The sequence below is a fragment of the Poecilia mexicana genome, unplaced genomic scaffold (assembly GCF_051168715.1).
Source record: "Poecilia mexicana isolate PSO_F unplaced genomic scaffold, ASM5116871v1 scaffold_15, whole genome shotgun sequence".
Taxonomy (NCBI): domain Eukaryota; kingdom Metazoa; phylum Chordata; class Actinopteri; order Cyprinodontiformes; family Poeciliidae; genus Poecilia; species Poecilia mexicana.
This window is the reverse complement of record NW_028263384.1, coordinates 7,809,197-7,824,636: the sequence shown is the minus strand read 5'-3', so window position 1 is coordinate 7,824,636 and position 15,440 is coordinate 7,809,197. Positions and strand designations below refer to the sequence as shown.

Sequence of the window (15,440 nt, the reverse complement as noted above, 5' to 3'; positions counted from 1 at the left end):
ATGTTGCCAAGATAAACAGAATTATTTGTGGCATATTCTGGCCAAATTATATTGAATTTGTTGGCAGGTTTTTTTTTAAATAACATACTAATAATAATAACAACAAACACCAAATTATTTAGAGGGGCTTAAAACAATTTTAAAGAGGCTTCAGCTCCCTAAAATAGGCTTAATGACACCCATCGTACCAACACAGTTAGCACTGAAGAAGTTCCCAGAACTTTCAAAACATTTAAGTTTCAATATTTAATGTAGCCAGTCAAAAAAAGAAGAAAGATAACTGGGTAACCGAAGAGATACAAACAACTCCTACATCCTAAGATCATATAGGCATGCGTGAAATCAGCATCTGATTTGTGTATTCTATCAGTCAATCTAAAATACATAAGATGCTCTCATACTGTTGCCTTGCTGTCTTAATGAAAAACACACATTCAGCAAATCTAAAGACGAGGAATTGATGCAGATTTTAACGTTTTTAAAGTGTCTCATCTTTAACGTTTTTTGTTGCTTTTAATGCAGCATGGATTGTGTATGAAAGATGTGAAATTTACAGTGGTCAGAAAAGCCATGAAGTAGGTTGTGCCACCAGTTTCACTTTCAGTTTCAAGCATCTGGTATGCCATAGTGAGTTTTCGTCAATGCAGGGTTTGTGTCTCAGACGACCTGCAGGATACTAGCTGGTCATGGTTCAAATACTACAGCAGTGACACAGACGTATTGTACACATGGCATGTGAGATCCGAGACGATCATGGCAAAGTATTCTGTAGAGTTCCATTAAGATTATTCTAGACTGGTTATTAAAATGCAGTTTGTAAAACCTACACTGGTAAAAACAAACTGAAGAAGTCCTCCAAAGTTAAAAAAAAAAAAAGAGTCATCTCATCTAGTGACCCCAACATAATATCTCATGAGCTGCATGTACTGCTAAAAAATGACTAAAGTTGCTAAAAAGGACAACAAATCAAAGCAATTAGTACTTTTTGCTATTACAAGTAAAATGAATCCTAGATTTTAACATTCTGCTTAAATATTGCAATCAACTTAGACTAAATAAGCCCAAAGATTAAAATGAACGTTAATTACAGTAATGCTAAAACAGAATCCGTAAACCCTGAAATGAACGGGCCAAACACCTATAATTACCCTGTAAGCTACCACTTTTCAAGTGATCATCCCTCATCTAACTTGCACATAATGAATGATGTTATTGGATTTTTTTTTTTTTAAGATAGTTAATTTACATGGATGCTCATGTCGGGGCTGAGTTAAGCAGTTGCTTTTTGGAGAAAAAAAAAGAAAAGAGAGAGAAAAACCACTCCAGGCCATATCTCCTCACATGGATTGATCTGGGTTGAGGAGGAATTCAGTAAGAGAGGGATGAAAAGTAGGGGAGGAGGGGAGGCATTAATTCCAATCATTAAGAACTAGGATAGCCCCAGGCGGTCCCACCCCGAAAAAAAAACACAAAAAAATCGACTGCATGTAAACTCTGAAGCGACTTACCAGTTGTTCACTTGTAGGATGGTGAGTCCTGTGTCCTGCGCCAGCTGTTTCTTCTGTTCTTCTGAGGGGTAGGGATGCTGAGGGAGGAGAACGACAACATGCATGAGAAGAAGAAAAAATAATAACCACAAATTGATTAATGAAGCTTCTAGTTTTCTGAGTTGAGGGCCTTGATGTGAACAATCACATGAGCAGGTAGAAATGAGACGTGTGTGTTCAGTCTCACTGGCTGTGTCTATATCTAGATTTATACTCTAAGTTGGTGTGAGTATGAGCAGATTACTTGCCCCCCCCCCCACACACACAATTCATTAATGGAATATGAAATCTTGTAATTAATGGCAGCCAAAAAGGCAAGCCAATTAGAAAGTTAAGTGAAGTGGAGAACCAGCTCTGGTAATTAGGCAGCCTCTTACACAAATATATTCGCATCGACGCCCCCCCTTTCACCCCGCTGCATATGTAATCAGTGAGATGAGAATATGTAGCGTCGACCCAACGGAATAAAGACAAGCGAAGACGGTTAACACTCGCGTAATCCTTTGTCTTCACTCCCGCTGGTTATAGATTGTAACACTGATTTAACTGTTAAGTTTGCTCTTTTTCTGCTGCCAAGATTGATACGTTTTCACTGTGGAGTATCGGATGGGTCCTTGATTTCTTTTATCCTCCATCTTAAAACAGGAAGAGGGGATTCCCTAGGAATACATAATACCTTCTCAGAGAGGCTTTTAATCCGGTTTAAGAGGTCTTTAAAGGGTTAAATAACTTCAGTTCAACAAATCCAAGCGAACTCTTAATACCTTTAATAAAGATTTTAGGAGTGAGCGTCTGTGATTTTTCCAAATTCCAATGCACAAAATCTTTCAATATTAAAAGACCTTAAAGGGTTTGTCTGTTGAAGCACTATCGGGTTCCTTTACCGTGATAAAATCTGTTACAGTCTCACAATCCCACACAGAGAAACACTCCAAGAAGCTGCGTTCCCATTATAAATGTGCACAAAACTTTAATATTGGTCGAAAACACACATTTTCACAATTGCAGTGTTTCCATTAAATAAGAAATACAGCCAAGATCACGTGAATGAGTTTGTTCACATGATAAATCATTCAAAAACATGCCAGGCCATCATCCTCCACCCAGTTCCTGTCGTCTTCTCCGTCTTTCCTGGTAACTTCCGGTTGTTCAATGCGTGACTCGTTTGAGGCGAAACAAAAAAGTGTTTCCATTGCAGTTATGTGAAACACACTAACTTTGATACAAACGAAACATCACCTCATCCTAATGCAAAAATGTTTTAATCGAAAAACACGAGGTTTTTTTTTTTTTTTTTTTTTTTTTAAATTGACCTTTTTCCATTAAGCAAATTTATTTACGCAATTTCAATTTGCACACTTTTTTTTTTAAAAGTCAACGGAAATGCAGCCGGAATCTTTCGTGAACGCTCTGGAAGGTCAGACTCATAAACCGGATCTAAATAAATCAACTTTAGGTTGCTGGCTTATTTTTGGATGCAAAAAGGAAACCTTAATGCATATTGTAGCCGACTGGACAGTTAAACTGAGCCTGTTTCAAAGCGGCTTTACGAGTCCCCCCACCACCACCACGAACCAGCTGAGAACAGTTAACGCTGAGCCACCTGTTCATATATATAGCAGGCGGATGTGCACTGAAGGAGCATGTGGATTTACATGAGAGCGTGTGGCATCATGGTGACTTGGACTTCATGCAGTACAATGTCCGGTTCATGAGTGAGACAAATCCGGGTCTGTGCCGTAAGCAAGCCGTAAAAAGAGAAGAGGAGGGATGATGAAGAAAAGCCAGGGGTGAACGAAGCGTAAGTAATTTCACGACCAGTGTGTCTGAACACACTGGAAATGATTGTGTATCCATTTACATAAGATACACTAATTTAAAAAAAAAAAAAACATTTTACTGCCCATAGGGTTTGATTTACTCAAACATTTTGTTTTTATGAAACCAATAAATGTCACTGAAAAGCCTAGAAAAGACAAAAAAAAAGAAAAAGCATAACTTCTGTTGCTGGCATTTATAACTTGCATCCCGAATTAGGGTGACCAACACTGACACCACGCATGTGGCTGGTGTTTGCAGTGTGCCTAACAAGGCGACGGACTCATGATAGTCAATCAGACAAGAAAAATCAGTCTGGCGCCAGCTTTTTCATTTTTTTTATTACAGTTTTTCCAGCGCATAATGACCAGGATTGTGTTTAATGCTGAGCAAGGAGGAGAGAGCGTGAGAGGAGACTCTTTTTCTCCTTTCCCCCAGCATTCCCTTATCCATGTGATTGGTTGCGGGGAATGGAAACACAAGGAGGCTAATTTCATGCGCTAAGTTATAATTGCATTGTCGCCTCCGGCCAAATTTGTGTCCACTTCATCAACCGTTTTTTTTTTTTTTTTTCCTGTGCTCCTCTGGAAGTGTGTTTGCAGAGATTATGCCCCGTTATTGTGTAGGTTTGCGTACGTGTGTGCACGAGGACATGTTTCAGGCTGATCAGATAATGTCAGATTTGCAAGAACCGCAAAATAAATTTGCGTGTAAAACGCTTACTGCGTAAAAACGCGACAGCGCTGCTGTTTGGCCGCCTGCCTCATTTTGACGTAGCGATACGTCTACGAAAGCAGAGGTGTATTTCAAAGTCGGTTGTATATCAATTTATCAGTTTATCTGTCAGTAGGATGTCATAAAAACTAATAAGATTAATTTTACCAAATCTCTGTGGAAATGAGGAGCATCGGCGAACAAAGGATCCGTTAAATCTACCAATACAAGACGGGGCATTGTGCCCTCCTGGCTTACGAACAGGAATCGCATAAATTCTCTGCTGACATATTAATGTCAACAAATCATGTGAAAATAAGATGTCTTAAAAAATCTCCCTTCTTCAACAAGGAGATCTGACCCTGATCAATGAGTCCATTCTGCGTGTCATGGAACTGAAGGCAGGAGTGTCTTCCTCGTGATACCGAAGGGGCTTCAGCCATGCCAGCGGCCACAGCTCAGCACAAGCACGTCCTTTCTCAATGCTCTGCTCTCCATAGCTTCTAGGCATGCACACAAAACCTGATCCACAACACTGGTCACACTCATGTAATCAGAATTTTAGGCAGTGGGAAAATGGGGGTTGGTTGGGTGAGCGTGATTTCGAGCGACATCGAGAAGAGAAAGAAGGAAGCCGATGCGATGAGGAAGTTATTTTAAACTGGCTGGTCGGGGAGTGACAATACGTGAGCTCACGAGATGAGAAGGTGCATGACACAGAGTTCATGAGAAATAATATTTTTGTAAAATCATAAGGGCCTTTGTTTTTTTCCCCTTTAACTTCACAAACTGCATTTTAAGGACTCTGCAATCAGTATAAAAATTACACTCCAGGTTACACAGGTTAATGTGTTGCAGTTTCTTATGTTTGTTTTATTCTAAAATCGCCCTAATGCCAAAAACACACTGAAAACATGCCTGCTTTGGATTTTTAGGACAAATGTGTACCATTCTGGGACAGCATTTGAAAAAATCTTGGTGCATTGAAAAATTATCCAGTTCAGAACCGGCTAACAGCTGTTAATGGCTAACAGTTGTTACTGGATAACGGTAAGCCAGAGGCAGCTAACAGTTGGTCGTGCCAAGCCAAATGAGGCGGCTGTTAATATTAGTTCAATATTTGGAAGAGTGATCGACACGGACTGAACGGCTTCATTCACATCCTCTGCTGCCACTGCTAAAACTAAAAGCAGACTACAATACTAAAACTGTGCAGAAAATTGATGTCATTGGTCACAACTTCTCCTTGTTGTGAAATCACAGGATCGCTGTGAAATTCAACCATGGAAATCCTACTTAATGGGAGAAAACTCAGACGCACCACTGAAGGGAGATGAGAATCGAGCAGAGTTACATATGAAGGCAAAGGTCAGGCTCTGTTGGGTTTTGGCTGATTTTTATTCTCACTGCTTGTCAAGATCCAGGCTAATTTCAAAGTATTCCTTTTTAAAATTTATTTTAAATCTCTTATAAAACAGCACAAGGCACAAAGTAATGGTTGACCTGAATACAAATCTTCCAGACACAAGTGGCAGATGTAGCCCTTGGTTGAACTTTCCTAGTAAAAAGTCAGATAAATGTGCAAAACTATGAATAAATGACAACACATGCACTCGCATCCAGCATCTTGAAGAATTCAAACAAAACCAATCACTTTTCAAAAAATGTCACAACTGAATAAAAAGAGATCGTCTTATTTAGGAGAAGTCTGCCAGAAACACTTATTTTTTTTTATCTGTATGCTGAATCTAATATGAACCACAGACTTAAAACAGCTTTTTATCTGTTCTCCATTCTACTTGTCCACTTTACAGATTTTCAAGCACACAACACAAAATGCTGCCATAGTCAGACGTAATGAGTCGAAATGACAACTATAATCCAAAGAAAGAGTTTGAATGACTTTCAAAAATGCCTATTTATTGAGATCCCAAAGGTTAAAAGAGCCTGGGTCACTGGAAGCAAAGAAGCAAAATAAGATTTCATTCATAGCTGTGCTTCAGTGGTTTTTATTTTATTCTGATCCTGCTTCTAATTTTCCGTAGCAGCTTTCCTAAAAAAAAAAAAAAAGCAAACACAAACAGAGCGGAGTGACGAGCGCAACTTGGCCAGGAAGCCAAACAAGCATTGAGGAGGACAAAATAGTTTTTGTCCTCCTCAATGCTAAGCCTCCAAATTAGCTCCTATCTGACAAAACACAGTGATTTAGTTTCTCGCCCGGCAACGAGTCGCCGGGTTTCACCATTGTCTTTGAGTGATTCTGGCTGTGGTTCGGCGGGTTGGACAAGGGAGGGAGAGACGGAGCTAAGGAAGGCCTTCAGTGCGAAAAGCAATAACATGTTCTTTAAAAGAGCAGATGGAAAGTTTCTGCGCATCCTTCCCTCCCTTCCCCTCTTCCCCGAGCCTATCTTAATGATACGTCTTCTCCAAATATACAACTCCTTTCATGAGAATTTCCACTCTCTGCAGGGCCCACAGCATCTGGGTGCCGGGGAGGGTGGAACTGTTTCTTCTTCTTCTTCTTTCTCTTGCCTGTGTCTTATCAAATGGAGTTATGTGTCAGAGTGCTACGTGCGTCTGTTATGACCAAACAATAATTCGCTTTGCAGGTCAGCGTTGACGCATTTGCTCGGCTAGCTCGGCCGCGCACATGTGATAGCTCAACTTTTGCGTGGCCGTACGGACAGATGCGGGTGTGGGTGGGTAAGACATGTTTCGGTAACATCTCCCTCTCCCTGTCTGATTGTCTTCCTCCCAGGACGTCCTCAGACGAGAACAAGAGTAGGATGGACAGAAGGAGGTGTGGGGGGAAAGGAAGCAAGAGAGAAATGTAGAAGGGGGAGATGGGGAAATGGATATCTGACAAAGAGATAAGTAAATATTCTGTCGGATCCCTATTTTGGTCCTCCTATCCCGTGTCCAACCTAGAACCGAACCATTACTGGCCATGAAAATAGAAACAGGACTGTACAAAATAGCTTACAAGTAAATGTAGAACCAAAAGGACTCAACAAACAAACAAACGTTAACCTATATGTTTCATTGTTAATATCTGTATCAATCCAGATATTGGAAAATAAGCTCCAGATCAGGCATCAGTGACAATGTTCCCAGTCCATAAAGGCAGATCCATCTACGCCTTTGGGAATTTTGGAACCCAAGTTGAAATTCGAAGACATAAATTTGATTCATTGCTCAGACTTAAATCAAACTGCTTAGTTCGACCCAAGCATCCTGATTGCAATAAGAAGCAGAACAATTCAGCAGGAAACAAGCAACATGCAAAATATGCATAAAAAGAAGACACACTTCTAGGTTCCTTCGATGTTTTCAAAAGCTCCTTTTATCTTTAAAGCAAAAACAGTTCCACATTTTATAGTTTGGTTTCTGAAAAACTGGCAGATCATTTCAGATATATAATTAAAAACATGCACACTACATTTTCCAAACACACCATCTCAGTGTGTGTATAATTACACCCTTGCGCATTCCCTTCTTAGCCATTAGGTGTTATCATTGCATTTTCTTCTATTTAAAGCTGAGCTCCCCGAGCCTATGTGCATCATGTTAAAAGCCTTGACACGCCACATTAGCGTTATAAAAAAGCAACCATTGAAATATGGGCGGAGGGTGGGGGAATACCAAAGAGGAAAATCATATGTTGTCGCAATATAGTGTCCCGTGGAAGCGAGGCCGTGACACTGCACAATCTGTGGATCGCAGACATGGGTCAATGATATTTTAAGTCTGCCTACTTTTCCAGCAGATGGTTGGTCTTGGCCACAAGGCACGACGATGCAAAAAAAAAGAGAAAGAAATGGAACGATTCACAGTAAACAACTTTTAATTAGAGCGCATCCTTTGCTTCCAAAAAGATTTTTAATTGCTGTAACCGTCCCGCCACGGAAAAAAAACCTGGTGCTCACATGGCCGGATCCTCCGAGTCCGTCGGTTAAATCTCAATGGAAACTGAGCTGTCCATCAGGAATGCCTGACAGCTAATCCCGAGGCCTTTTGGCTGCATCATACCAAACTGTCTCATACGCACACGCATATAAACTGTGGAGCCCAGCTCCTGCCAGACATGTATGAGATTACTTTAAATATTTGGGGAAGCAAAGCGCTAACAAATATCCTGAAACCCCCGAGTGCGAGCGCGGACTTTAAAACCAGGCGTTCCGAACCGTAAGCTCGCGCCGTCTAAGCTACAGCAAGCCCCTTCAATTTCCCAATTTTCCTGCTCATTCAGTTGAAGTTTCACACTCGTGTTTGTTCACGCTGCCTCTGTGAGAGCAGCGCCATTTCAAATTCCTTTCTGTGTAGGTGGCAGCGACTGACATCCCTTTGACTTCATTAGGGAGCAGGGACCCGGCAACAAGGCGGGCTCTGGGAGAGAAAGGGGGGATTAAAGACAAAAAGAATAGAGAGTGAGGCTGAACAAAACAACAACAGAGCCGGAGAGGAAAAGAAACAAAGCACCCCTAACCTAATTTCCTCTGATTCGAGCTGCTCCGATCCGAAATCAAACTGTGGAAAACGGCTCTTCTGAGAGAGTTAAAGGGAGCTAACTACGACGGTGTGACTTAAAACTGAATCTAAAATGTTTTAGCTAACTAATAAAAGCTCATGTTTAAAAAAAAGTGCAAAGTGTTTTTTTTTTTATGGTGTTTGTCCATGGCAAATCAGCTCAAAGCCTGCATGAATAATTCACCATCCTCTTTTAAGGGGAAAATTTTGATATATGCACAAAATTTGCAAAGTAACCCACTTTAAAAATGTTTTTGTGGTCAAATCTCTCAATGGCCTCTTTGTGAAATGAAGACATGGCAGGTAAAACCAGATGTTCTTAAACTTTTAATTTATTAATGAGCTTTTACTAGTTACTGTCTTAGGAACGGTGCTCTTGTGCATTTAAGAATGAGATAAATCTTGTTAGTAAAACTGAAACCATAGTGGGGATTAATCGCTATTAATAGATTACTGAAATAGTCAACAACTACTTTAGTAATCTATTGATCGCTAACTGGAGTATAAAGTAAGAAAAGGTCATTTAGTGGGGAAAAAAAACAAAAAACGTATTCAGAGCAGTAATTAAGCCAAACTGTACAAATAATAAATATACAATTTGAATTAAAGATAATGAACAAAAACATTCTGTAAATATGTTTTAGCTAAAAGTCCTCAAATGGCAAACTTTTAGCTTTACATGGTCCAGATTTACTAAAGGAATACTATGATTTTGCATTTTAGGTAATAAAATGTTTTTTTTTTTATTATTTAGAAGTGGATTGAATTGTTTGCCTATTTGTGTCTGTAGATGTAAAATCTATAGAACGTACTTTTTAGCAGATTGATCGTCACTTTAATTGATCACTAAAATGATTGTTAGTTGCAGCCCTACTTATTAGCGTTATAGACACAGAGTGAGAGGTATGTCATTTACTCTTTAATACAAACTGGATTAGACAATTTACCTGCGTCTGCTTGAGGACAATAGATAATTAGTATCATTCAACACAGTCTGAGGGCTCAGTGAATGCTGTTGGGAGGCAGCCATCACTGGAGCTGTTGCTCTGTCGTTTCAGGGCGTTATGATCCAACAGCTACACAGCTGAGTGAGTTCCTAACCTATATATGGAAGCTTTTTAGCGTGCGCGAACATGTTTAAGAGGACGGTTTCGCTGTCTAAGGTATGTAAAGAATGAGCTCGGTTGACAAAAGCATCTTGTATTGTTTGCTGGCGGTTGCATTGAGTGAGAGTTGAAGGCGTGCTTCATTAGTCCTCCCTACTCCAGCTCCAGGGAGGCTAAATTTATTAAGGGGGCCGGATGTTGCACAACACCTGCCGCTGCGCTTCCCTCTGTGCAATAAAGGAAAAAGGGAGTGCGGCGCGCTAGCCAGTGCTAGCAGTAACTGCTGCTCATTGGACTGAGGCTGATGAGCTGGGGCTAATTCAGGGGGTGATTATGTAGTTTGCTGGACCACTAAACCTCTTTAAGCCCGTAATTACTGCCTATTTGAGCAAGGGGGAGGCACTCCAAAGCGATCGGTACTTGCACCAAGCGGTGCGGAGAACAGCAGCCACAGCTGGAGGTGGGCTGCCTCGGGGCTGCCTGGGAATGAGGGGGTGTCTAAATGGGAGTAAGAGGAATCTACAAAGCCCCATCGCAGTCAGGTACCGTGGAAAGCTGAGAGAAAACAGTGGGATGCCCCTAAGACCACCAGCAAGCTCCGAGCAACAATGCTTGGAGCTAGCTTTTTAGCAATGATTTTTAAGCCTAAAAACAAATGTTCTCTTGTTATACACAAACAGTACGACTGGCTGGTAGGACAGGGCTGCGCAGAAACTGCGCAAGCCCCCCACTACTGGGGAGTTGAACGCAACACAGGCAAAACGAAGGCATTTTGCAATCTTCCTAATAGAATAAAACGTCAAAGTAATTGAAGGATATGCTATCACAATGAGAGAATAAAGGCTTTTTTTAGACTCTTTGACGTACAGTTGTGAACCTAAATCTCAGATCGCAGCTCTGCCAGGAGGGGATTCATTTCATTTCACCTGACTTTCAAGGAAATCTGACTTTACGTAATGCCACTGAAATCCGATCTCTCAGAAGAAGCAATTTAGCGACTGGAGAACATTCTAATAACCTTGGCGATATTATTATGCCATTATAATAATTACCCTTTTGCCCCCAACATTTTAATTAGAAACTCACCGTTGGCCCCCGCAGGGGTTGGTTAAAGGAATCGGAGTTGGGGAGTTGCTGGAACTAGGTAAAGGTATTTCACAATTGCTGCCTTATGCTCTTTGAAGCAGCAAGTACAAAATAGACAGAAAGAGGTGATGCAAGGCTCTTAGTGAAATATGACGCTTTTGTACTCCAGCTCTCTTCCTCCGTCTTTCCGTAAGATCTCTGGTCTATCAGAGAACATTTACCCCTCCCTCCTGCCTCCCTCTAACTCCACCACTTTGCTCTATATTTAGCATTTTGTTAACTATCCATCTGGCTGCCACCTTTTCCTCTTCTGTTCCATTCCATCTCCATTTAACTCACCTCTTTGACAATTAGCTCCGATGTGCTCCGTACCCACATTCTCTTCCAAACCAGACGGTTTCTCTCCATTCCCCCTAATTCCGCTCCATCCCTGCCCTTCCTCATCTTGTGCAGCAGCGGGCCTTCTCCATCAGTGCACCCCTTTTACAAATCAATGACTTAATCTGTCGTAACAAACAAGTGAGCAGCACCCTCGGCCTTGTTCTGCTCTCGAGAAGCAAGCGGGGTAACAAGAGAAGAAAGCTAACAGCTGTTAAACGTAAAATGCTTCAAACGGAGAAAAATAAATGTTGAAGTGGATGAAGTGGAAAGCTATTCCAAAGCCTGGGTTCTAAGGACGTTAAGACAATCAAGGGTGAGAAGCAAGACAAATAGATGGCCTGGTGCTGGGTTTCAGATATTTCTTCTTTCAGTTCGAGAGTCCAACTCCTCCACCATGAGTTATTGCCCGCCTGCGTTCACCTCTTGGTTCACTAGCTACGATTTGCCTCACTCCACTGGACACACAACCGTACACAAAAATCACACAAAAATGCACAAACATTGGCATGCATACTTGTGTGTGTTTGGGTCTGTGTGCGTGACTGTCCCCCATCACAATGACTCTTTGGGTCAGCTGATCAAGAGTGAACGAACCACCAACCAATGGCCATGTGTTTCATGCGACGTTGACCTTTATATTACGCACTTTTTCTGTGGTTTAAGTTAAAAAAATGGCAATCATATAATTATAGGACAGGAGTAGAAATTACAGTATCCCAAGAGTTCATCTATAAATATCTGCTGTCTTTAGAGTCCCTTAAAAAAAACAACAACAAAAGTATCATCGTTCAAAAATGTAAGCCAAGACAGATGAGTGTTACAGAAAAATAAAAAAATGACAAAAAGTCATGGAAGAAAGGAGTAATGGGTGAGTGAAGTCAGAGAAGCAGAAGACTTGCATAAAAGATAGGGAGCCTGCATGGTCTTTCAGAAAGGAGTGTTTTGTCTGAGGCGGAGAAAGAGAGCAGGCGAAAGAGAGAGGGTTCACGCATGGGCGAGAATACAAGTGGGAGGAACTGAATTGATAAATTAGTTCAGCCAACGTGCAAACTGATTACCACAACAGCAGAGCCGGAGCATCTATCAAGCGCCGGCATGGAACGAGGCACAAAAGGCACGCACACATTCAACTCCGCCTTAACAAAAGAGACATGAGGCTGACAGTTACAAATAATATAATGGCACGACTGCATATGCAATCGCGCACACACCCAACAAATGTATCTGGGGCAAGCTGTAGCAGTTGGCTGTAAGTAAAATGTACTGAGCTGCTGACTCCAGACAGAAAACATCTACCCATCCTCTGGATTGCCAAACACACTCCAGTGGATAATGGCTAACAGCTACTGCTAATGTGATTTCACACCTAGCACAATTATTATACAGGATGAATGGCTGAACAAACTCGTGGGACACACTCAGAAGCTGTGCTGTTCTGGTGGGAGGTAAACATAGGCCTATACATTATATTATATTATATTATATTATATTATATTATATTATATTATATTAGAATATATTAGGGTGCTTTACATTTTGTAACTTGGTCATTTTGTATGAGACTACAAAAAGAAGACATACCAACCAAAAAAAAAAACCTTACACACGTTTACAACCAGATTTATATAATCGACTCAGTCAGCTGGGGAAAAAAATGGAGTTCTATAATCTATAATCTATAATTTGTGTTCTACAATCAATAAAATAGGAGATGTTAACATCTTCTGAAACTAATTTCCTATTCAATTAGGCTCCGATTTGGCAATAGGAATTGGGGAGATTAGGAAATGCTCGCTGCTAGCATACATCTAAGATAGCAGAATTGCTAGATGACACCATAAGATCAAGCTAACAAAAGCTTTGTCTCTTTTTTTTTCTCTCTTGAGACGGACTTTCCAAAAGGAAGTTGAAATTTGTGATGGTAGAATTGAAGCCTTGAACTTAGTCTTCAATATGTTGACATATTGATTTTGTTTGTGAATCTGTCAGTTTGTCTCTTTCTAGCAACAGCACACATCGTGTCATACAACTCATATATGTAAGCATGTTCTTTTTGTGTTTTAAAACATAAAATGAACAGAAAGACATTATTATTGACTTTTATTGGTAGCTAGCACCAACTCAACATATAATTACCACTGTTTTTGTTTTTACTTGGAACAAGAAACCAGATATTATGCCGTTCCATCCTTCGAGTTTCCAAGCCAAATTGAATGCCGCCTTAAGACAATATTTATCCCGATTCTACCACATGTCAAACTTGCCACACACTCTCCAATAAATTCCACAGCGATGGTGGGGAACTCCACACCCTAACAAACAAAGGCATTGTTGTAACACCTTTTTTAAAATACTGCGTCTGCGTAGTGGGTTTAAATTTGCCTCCAAGTGTACGCTTTCAGTCGACTCCCTCTCTGCGTTTACAGATTGCCGTAAACTGATTAGTGGGTTCCAAACCGAGAATGGTTTCGCATATCTGAGAGCCTGTAGCCACACACACACACACACACACACACACACACACACACAGATGCACGCACACACACACACACACACACATGCTGCTCACATATAGCTGATAATGAAAAATAGAACTAGTGTGAAACACAGCTTCAGCATGAGGCCATCAATCTCTCTGACATACAACAATGAAACCACACACTGAACTGTTTCATAGTTTCTCCAACTGAGGTTATATGGGAGCTGGGGAGGGGCGCAGGGGGGTAAGCAGAAGGAAAATGATGGCAAGAAGGGACACAACTGCGATGAATTACTTTTGGTAAAAATTAATTGTGTCGTAATCACAATACTTGTAAACCAACCAAACATTGGAATACTCTATGTATATTTTTTGCAAGTTATGTACAATCTAAAAACAAGCTGCGTTTGAATATTCAAACTGAATCTGCCTGAAGGGTCTGTTTAGCTTCGAGAGCCATTAGATTTCTTGATCCCTTCCAGCGCTACTGACCGACCTTGAGGGTCTGTAAAGTTCTCACGTTCTCAAGAAAACACACAAACCGACTTCTTGACTAACGCCAGATCAGCTCACACACACACACACACAAACGCGCACACAAATGTGCAAGCTCTTGCTCCAGATCTGCGGCAGACGTCTAGGAAAGAGTTCAAAGGTGACATGAATTAAAAGTTAACTGCCCTTGAGGGCTTTTAAATGGTGGGGTAAAACGATACAAGAAGCACAGAGGAGAGACTAGAAGGAAAAAAAAATGGAGTCAAGCATTTGGGGGGAATGTAGAGGCACTTTATAAAAGACTGGAACTTGCACCTTTGTATTGCTCAAAGAAGTCACTTGAAATGCTGCGATAACGGGAATAACAGTAAAATAATCAACAATATAATACTCATCTTACTCTGTTTTGAAGTGCTTCATGCTTAATGTTGCTAGCTTTTTTTGGGAAGTCTGTTTAAAAATATTTAAAATTAATTGTCAAAGACAACAGCAGAAATATATCCAGGTACAATGAGACCCAAAAAAAATGAGACAAAGAAAAAAAAAGGTATATAACCCTACCAGCATGTACTTTGATTCACTTTTTTTTAGCTTAACAAAACATCTCATAAAAGTTTGAGAGATATACTTTCACGAGTTAACGGAACTAATTTTGTAATATCATCATTTGCTGCTGGTTTCCAAATGATTAGATCTATTTAACAACTACTAGCACATTCCCTTCTTTTACATATGAAAGTCCTTAAAAAGTCTAAATCAGTCAAAATCTGAATCGGCAGGTCAGACTCGGAAACAAAAGAAGCAAGATCTACTGGAAATAGTCTAAAAACTGATTATTGTTAGATTGAAACAAGATGGGAATGAAACCTCCCGGAAGACCTAAAAGTATGTACATCCCATCGATTTAAAAAAGACAAACTACAGAATGGGAGAAAATATCTTATAAACTTCTCCAGAAAGTGACATTAAGAAAAAGCCAATATCTCCAGAAACCAACACTTGTGCCATGTGTGAGTCTCTCTGTTACCTACTGTATGGCTCTACCCATCTGCTCATCTACTGAACCATCCATCATTCCATCCATCAATCACGACACAGATGGCCTTTCAGGAGTCTCTGTCAGGACTGATGCCCTCCCTCAGCCCCAGCCACACCATTATGCCTACCCCACCCCATACCCTCCCTCTGAACCCCCCAGTACCCCACACAAGGCACTCACACCTCCTACTCCCCACACCTTGACCAAATGGACTCTACCATCTTGAGCCTGTTGGCAAAGCAAAGTCT

General features: G+C 40.7%; 1 protein-coding gene across 2 annotated transcripts in view; it reads right to left on the bottom strand.

The window, feature by feature from the left end:
* meis1b (Meis homeobox 1 b) overlaps positions 1-15,440 on the bottom strand; it is a 105,549-nt gene that overhangs the window by 30,230 nt on the left and 59,879 nt on the right. For both annotated transcript variants that reach the window (XR_015765531.1, XM_015001137.2), the window contains exon 9: positions 1,509-1,585. Coding sequence is in view for 1 of the 2 variants with exons in the window: in XM_015001137.2 (XP_014856623.1) it covers positions 1,509-1,585 (77 nt within the window). In the remaining variant the exon portion in view is untranslated. The remainder of the gene's footprint in view (positions 1-1,508; positions 1,586-15,440) is intronic.